The sequence below is a fragment of the Centroberyx gerrardi genome, chromosome 21, assembly GCF_048128805.1.
Source record: "Centroberyx gerrardi isolate f3 chromosome 21, fCenGer3.hap1.cur.20231027, whole genome shotgun sequence".
In the NCBI taxonomy this organism is placed as follows: domain Eukaryota; kingdom Metazoa; phylum Chordata; class Actinopteri; order Beryciformes; family Berycidae; genus Centroberyx; species Centroberyx gerrardi.
Genome location: NC_136017.1, coordinates 11,630,676 through 11,638,431, shown reverse-complemented (window position 1 = coordinate 11,638,431; position 7,756 = coordinate 11,630,676). Strand labels below are relative to the sequence as shown.

Here is a 7,756-nt window from a genome sequence, read left to right as displayed (position 1 = left end):
CTGCTGCCTGTCACCCTAATTTATGTTGTAATGTGGATACAGGAGAGGCTTGAGTTTTAAGTAAGAGGTGTCAGTGAAGGGGTTTCATTACCATACCATAAATGTATGCGCTCATGGTGCTGTAAGGCACTTTGGATTAAAATATCCACCAAATAGCATGTATGACTATATGCTGACTATATGACATATAGTCAGTAGTAATATTTCATAGTAGGGAGTGTGTGTGTGTGTGTGTGTGTGTGTGTGTGTGGGGGGGGGGGGGGGGGGGGGGGGGGGTAATATCTCTTGATCCAAGCATCGACAAGCAGAGTATGAAGAAGAAGAAAAAAAAGTTTTCTCGGCCCAAAGCGTCCTATAGCCTACTCCACGATGATTGATTATTATGGCAACGCTCCAGGTCGTTGCGCACGGGATCTGGCCCCTCACATCAAAGGGTCCAAAGGAAGGGGGTGGTCTCGGGGCAGGGGGATATATAGGAGGGACCGGCTCTATCCTGACTGCAAGGCAAGAGCAGAGAACAGACTAGACGGGCCAGCAGAGGAAAAACCTGCCCCCGAAGTCAAAGACAGAAAGAGAGATAGAAACTGAGACAGCTGCTGAGTTTTTGGAGAAAGAGCCGCAGACGCTCCGACCTGTTGGAATTTACTGATTTCTTTTTGTGAGGCTTTTTGTCAGTAGTCAGACTTGCACATAACTTTAAATGAGTTTTGCACTGGATTTGATCCCTTTTTAGAATTTTTGTGAGTGTGCGTAATTTTGGGGACAGTTTTATGGAAGTTAAAAGACTTGGGGTTTGTAGCTTATAGTGGAAAAACCCTTTAAAGGATTTTACTTGCTTCCTCGCAGACACTTTATTATCAATTTCTCTTTCCACTTGACGGATTTGACAGTGATATGATGTGGTTTTTACGCGTTTCGTTCGGTTTAATTGCCGCTCTGTGCGTCGGCGCGGTGCGCAGCGCCTGGGAGGAGAGCACCGTGGTGCCGGTCAGACTCGACCCGACGGCCCGGTCGCAGAGCGAAACCGAACCGTGGCGGACTCTCTCCGCAGAGGAGACGGAGAAGGAGGCGGAGATGAGGGTGTACCGGTTGGACGTATTTGGCAAGGAGCTGCTCTTGCAGCTAGAGCCCGACCAGACCTTCCTGGCACCGGGTTTTGTGTTCCACGTCGTGGGGAGTCCAGAGACCGGGCCGCCGCAGGAGCCCGAGACCGGAGCCGAGCCGGGATGCTTCTTCTCGGGCACGGTGAACGGAGAGGAGCGCTCCGCCGCTGCGCTCAACCTGTGCCACGGACTCAGGGGCGGATTCTACCTTGAGGGTGAAGAGTACTTCATCCAGCCCCTCAACTCCAGTGACGCGCTCCCCACGGAGGAGGACGTCCACATGATCCGCCGGAGAGGTCGGGCATCTTTGACTGAGGAAGGGAGCTCCAAGTGCGGGGTCAACGAGGACGAGGAGAGGGTGCCAGAGAATCTGGAGAAAAAAGCCAAGCACGGAGCCGCTAACTCAGACCAGAAAGGTAGGGCTTCAGAAACAGAAGGCACATTGCACAACTTTTATATGCTTTTAGGGACACCACACTATCACTTTAATGGCGTTAGGGACCTGGACTTCATTTTGTTGTGTCCAGAGGACCTTTTTATTATATCAGCAACATTTTAAGCTGACGCCCTTATCCAGAGCAACTTACTGTGAGCGCAACAGTAGAATAAGCTTAAATTGTAAGATCACCGAAATTACAAGCAACCAAAAACAAGGAAACAATGAGTGCCAGGGCCAGGGCCATAGTGGCTGAAAATATTCCTGAATGAAATGAAATAAGGAAAAGAAAAGAAAACAAACGAAGTATTAGAAAGGAAAAGAAATAAAATAAGAACTAAGACCTTTTTTATTCTACAGAATCTCCTGAAAAGTATTAAATTCGAGGTAGACCCAAGCTGGAGTCATGTGTGCGCCAGGGTGCACAGCAAGAGTTAATGCGCAATGGACTCAGCTACCTTTGACAGCTCGAACTACGCACTACCAGAGAGGAGGGAGGAGAAGGGAGTGTGGGGGGGGGCTTCTCCAAGGGGAAGGAGGAGGAGGAGTGACTGAGGGAGAGGAGGGGAGAGGAGGGGGGAGGAGGGGAGGTACGGGGTTAGGGCCAGCCAGAGCCGGCAGCGCTGAGACGTGTAAACTCGCCTCCTGGTACAAGTAGCACCGTCAGACATTTTTTCCCAAGAAAGGATTTTCTCCCTTCGCCCTTTCTCCCTCACATAATTTTCCACCAGAGAAGGTCATTTTAGGAATGTGGACCCTGAGGAGGAGGGGCCGCCGGTGGTGTGACGCTGAGTCACGGCAGCCAGGCTCCTCCAGGCACATCCGGAGATCGCAGGCTCTCTTTGGAGCCTCTATCCCTCTGAAAAAACGAGGCTTTGTAGCTCATATTTAGGACACTGGTTCCAGGCCAGAGTATATTTTTTGCATTTTGTTGCAGACAAACTAATCCATTCATATCAAAAAATAACTGAAAGAAAACTCAGATGTTACTTTAGCACAAGCAAAAATTAGCCCTGAAACCTGATATCAGCTGACATGGTCCAAGAACCTGTTTAAGTCTGTTTGAGTTTACATGGTCTGACCTCTCTCTCTCTTTCTCTTTCTCTCTCTCTCTGCCTCTCTCTCCAAACCTCCAGCCCACCACAGGACCAGGCGTTTCGTCTCCACCCCTCGCTACCTGGAGATCATGCTGGTGGCCGACCAGTCCATGGCCGAGTTCCACGGCGCCGGGCTCAAACCTTACCTGCTGACCATCATGGCTGTGGCGTCTCGCCTCTACCGCCACCCCACCATCCACAACTCCATCAGCCTGGCGGTGGTGAAGCTGCTGGTGGTGTACGAGGAGGAGCGAGGCCCCCAGGTCTCATCCAACGCCGCCTTGACCCTCCGCAACTTCTGCCAGTGGCAGCGGCAGCACAACCCGCCCAGTGACCGCCACCCCGAGCACTACGACACCGCCGTGCTCTTCACCAGGACGGTAAGCTGGAGAAAGAGAGGAGTTTGTGTGTATCTGGATGGGTTTAAGATAGAGAAAGAATCAGAGATAGACAGAAGGAACGAGACATTTAAGAATACTCAAACTCTAACATTTTGGTCTCTCTCTTCCCCTGTAGGACCTCTGTGGTGCCCACTCTTGTGACACCCTGGGCATGGCAGATGTCGGCACGGTGTGCGACCCTGACAGAAGCTGCTCAATCATCGAGGACGACGGGCTGCAGGCGGCATTCACTGTGGCACACGAACTGGGTAAGATGCCTCTCAAAGCAGAAAACAGTGTCAGTGTTTTGGTGCGTGAACGTAAGAAAGTTAAAGGACCTTTGACATTTAGTATGCCAATCCATGCACTGAAAGAACTCTATCCTCCACCCAAGTTAACCATCATATTTCCTTTTTGTATCTCCTCTCTCCTTTCCTTCCTCCGTCCCTCCTCTATCCTTCCTCCTTTCATCCCTCTCTCCAGGCCATGTCTTCAACATGCCCCACGACGATGCCCAGCTGTGCTCCGGGGTCAACGGTAACCACTGGGGCTCCCACATGATGGCCTCCACCCTGTCCAACCTGGACCAGCAGCAGCCGTGGTCCCCCTGCTCGGCCCTCATGGTCACCACCTTCCTGGACAACGGCCACGGTCAGTGCCTCCTGGACAAGCCGGTCAAGCCCCAGCCGCTCCCCCAGCCCCTGCCCGGGACGGTCTACGACGCCGACCGCCAGTGCCGGCTGACCTTCGGCGAGGAGTCCCAGCACTGCCCGGACCTGAGCACCACGTGTGCGGCTCTGTGGTGCACGGTGACCACGTCCAACGGTTTGCTGGTGTGCCAGACCAAGAACTTCCCCTGGGCCGATGGAACGCCATGTGGGCACGAGAGCTACTGCCTGGCGGGACAGTGTCTCACTAAGACCCAGGCGGCCAAACACCAGGTAGAAACTAGATCCAATCCGACCGCACGGCAAAAGATCAACCCACATCACATAAGGCCAAAGCAATTAACACATTGTAAACATAGTCACAAAACTTTGAAACTTGGCAGTAGACATGGCAAAATTGGTTCATGTTTACTGTACTCTGCTTGCTATTAGAATAAGGTTGGGCTCAGTTCAACATATAATCAATTTAGGAAGTGAGTTTTCTTTTATGAGGAAACTATTGGGAACCAAAGCGCTTTCATTATTATTTGAACTTCATTTTCAATTTACATTTTGACTTGACTGAATTGACCCCATTCCAGTACTGGACATTTTAACATTGTAATGGGCATGTGCATGTGCTTATATGTGACTGACAGCACTGTCCTCTTTGCTTTCAGACTCCTGTGAACGGTGGCTGGGGACTATGGGGTCCCTGGGGCGACTGCTCTAGGACCTGCGGTGGAGGGGTGCAATACTCCTTCAGGGACTGCGACAGCCCCCTGCCCAAGAATGGGGGCAAGTACTGTGAGGGCAAGAGGATCCAGTACCGCTCCTGTAACACCGAGGCCTGCCCTGACACCAACGGTAAGAGATCTTAGCAGGACAGAGCCTGAAATATAATGTTGAGGTATCATTTTTTGTATTCAGGTTTACAAACCGATAAGTTCTCTAGCTTGAATACATAAACTCTGTTTTGATGTACCTTGCACATTGGTGTGAAAGTTAACATGCAGGTCAGGGTGAACCAGTAAATCTGACACCTCTCTGCCTCTCTCTCTCTCTCTCTCTCTCTCTCTCCCTCTCTTATTTCTCCATGCAGGCCTGTCGTTCCGTGAGGAACAGTGTCTGGCCCACAACGACATGTCAGCCCAAGTGTCCTTCGGTTCAGGAGAGGGAGTCGTGTGGGTACCAAAGTATGCTGGAGTGTCACCCAAGGACCGCTGCAAGCTGGTGTGCCGGGCCAAAGGCACTGGATACTTCTTTGTCCTCAAGTCTAAGGTGAGGAGCGAGGTTTGACTGACGTGTGTATGATGCAGTGTAGAATGTTACAACCTTCCCAGGGTTTTGGTTTGTCTCATAGTCTTTTCCCGTACTTGTGCAGACCTGCAAGTTGAGGGGGTCAGCTATTGTAATATCTCTCAGCCCTTGGGCTACTGCCATGCTCTGGAGAGGACTAGCTTTTTTCCTCTTAGAAAATAACTGTAACCCTTCCTTCTCTTTTTCCCTTATATAACTGTCTCACTAGACAGAGCTCTAATGTTCCGCTTGTGTCTCTTTGCTGCCCCCAGGTGGCCGATGGAACACCCTGCAGTCCAGACTCCACCTCGGTTTGTGTTCAGGGCCAGTGTGTCAAGGCTGGATGTGATCGTGTCATCGGCTCTAGCCGGCGCTTTGATAAGTGCGGTGTGTGTGGCGGAGATGGCTCCACCTGCAAGAAAGTGTCAGGGTCTCTGGACCGTGCCAGGTAAGATTTGACAATCTTTTTGGTTCTGCCTTTTTGAAATACCTGTTATTCAGAATCAGCAATCACCTTTATTTGTCAAATACATTACAATCTATTGCAAGATTTCTTTAAGTATCCACTGCTGGATGTGAAAATATATACTGCTAGAAGCAAGCATCACTGCATGTATACCAAAATGTATTTTTTATGGCTAAGTTTGACCCTCCTCCCTCTCTGTCCTTCCAGGCCTGGTTACCAGGATGTTGTGACTATCCCTGCCGGGGCCACCCACCTCGATGTCAAGCAGCGCGCTCCTGGCAACGGTCGTCACGATAACAGCTACCTGGCAGTGCGTCGCCAGGATGGCAGCTACCTGCTGAACGGCGATTACAAGCTGATGACCTTGGAGACCGACATCGCCCTGCGAGGGGCGCTCTTACGCTACAGCGGCTCCTCCGCCACCCTAGAGCGTCTCCGGAGCTTCTCCCCGCTCCCCGAGGCCCTCACCATCCAGGTGCTGTCGGTAGGGGAGTCCCCAAGGCCCCGGGTTAAGTACAGCTACTTCGCTCCTAGACTGAACAATGCTGCTTCAGCCTCCAACAACGGAGGCCGCCGGCCGTCCATCAATGCCATCCGCGAGGTCGGGGGAGCCGAGTGGACCCTGAGGGAGTGGGGTCCGTGCTCCCAGAGCTGCGGAGGAGGTACGCAGCAGAGGGAGGTGGTGTGTCTGGACCCCCAGGGCCGCCCGTCCAGGGACTGCCCCGAGGAGCTCCGCCCCTTGGCCTCTCGGTCCTGCGCCTCCCAGGCCTGCCCCTCCTGGCTCCTCGGAGAGTGGTCGGCCTGCTCCAAGACCTGCGGCCGAGGCTTCCGTAAGCGCCCGCTGCGCTGCATCGGCCACGACGGACGCACGCTAGCCCACGAGAGCTGCGACCCCAAAGACCGGCCGCGACCCCTGCTGGACTTGTGCAATCAGGGTGTCTGCTAAGGACTGCTTCCATATTCTGTCCCATTAACCCCCTTTCTCCAACCTAGAAGATCAGCCTTCAGAAAGACTCTGATCTTCACTGCCTCCTTCTTCCAGCACACAATCCAAGAGGCCTATGAATGTTTACATCCAGAGCAAGAGTGCTGCAGCTTTCAGTGGGTCTAACAGTTGCCCACATGTCAATGGGTCCAAATGACTGAGACTGTAACTGCCAATCCTTCCTCGTCTCCTTCCAGCCATTTTGGGGCCAGACGTTGGTCCACTGCGGCACTGCCACCTCACTGCAGCGATAAAGACTGCATGCAGCTCGCTGCCTGTCTGGCTTCGTAGCACAGCGGTGGCACACTGTGCCCCCATCAAGGGGAAGAGTACATGGACATTCCAGTTTTCTTTAAAAAAAGCATGCTGCTTACCGTGCCAATGTCATGCTTGTGTGTGTGAATGTTTGAGTGTGTGTGTGTGTGTGTGTGTTGAATCTATAATGTGTGTGTATGCTGTTTGTCCAAGCTGGGCTGGACAGACACATAAGGGTGGGGGAGGTTATTGCAGAGTATATAAAGAAACAAATGAAAGAGAATAGTACATATTCTACTTACTCACCCCATCAGGTATGGAAAAAAGATAGTTTATAGTCAGTGTTTATGTTGCCAGTACAACTTTATTTATCACAAACCTGCAACACTTCATACATCTTTATTATTGCCAGCGGCACATTGTAACACATTGTCAATATGTCTCAGTACATCAGACTTTGCCTTTTAGCCATATCTTGCCCTCATCTAAACAGCCCCAATGAGGGAACTGTTGAAAGACCAAAGAAGAGTGTGTGAGTTTGTGTGCATGTGTGTGTGTATGTGTGTGTGTGTGTGTGGAGATCTAGTGAGGGACTTGTCTCCTGCTACTACTTCATAAGTAAGTCTCTCCTGCCTTCTGCGAAGGCACGATGTTGTTGTTGTTTTTTTCTATCAAGTTTTTTTCCCTTTTGTACAGAATATCCAAACATTATTTATTTTTGTACAGCCTGTTAAATATAATCATGTGGCTTTTTTTAATATTATTTTTTATTTGTTATTTGTTATTGAGACCACAGAAGGAAGTAGAGTATATAGAGTATTTATACAGTGTTATATATATATGGTCCTAGGTTCATGAATAAAGTATCACATTGACCTGTGCACCCAATGTCTCCGGTGTGGTGTGTCTATTTGAAACGGGAGGTCCATTGATGTGCACACACACACACACACACACACACACACACACACACACACCCTGAATCAGTGAATGCTCTCATAACATCAGCATGATTTGGAGTAGATGCTGGCAAACCTAAAGAGAATTTCCCTACAGGGATCAATATAATATTGGATTATTATAATGTT

General features: G+C 50.7%; 1 protein-coding gene across 1 annotated transcript; it reads left to right on the top strand.

Annotated features, from left to right (window-relative positions):
* Positions 1-515: 515 nt before the first annotated feature.
* On the top strand, positions 516-7,551 carry adamts1 (ADAM metallopeptidase with thrombospondin type 1 motif, 1). Its single transcript, XM_071923772.2, has 8 exons — positions 516-1,519; positions 2,676-3,016; positions 3,153-3,285; positions 3,500-3,957; positions 4,344-4,530; positions 4,766-4,944; positions 5,235-5,410; positions 5,636-7,551. The coding sequence occupies exons 1-8, from the start codon at positions 895-897 to the stop codon at positions 6,372-6,374; spliced, it is 2,838 nt and encodes a 945-aa protein (XP_071779873.2). The 5' UTR covers positions 516-894; the 3' UTR covers positions 6,375-7,551.
* The last annotated feature ends 205 nt before the right edge of the window (positions 7,552-7,756 follow it).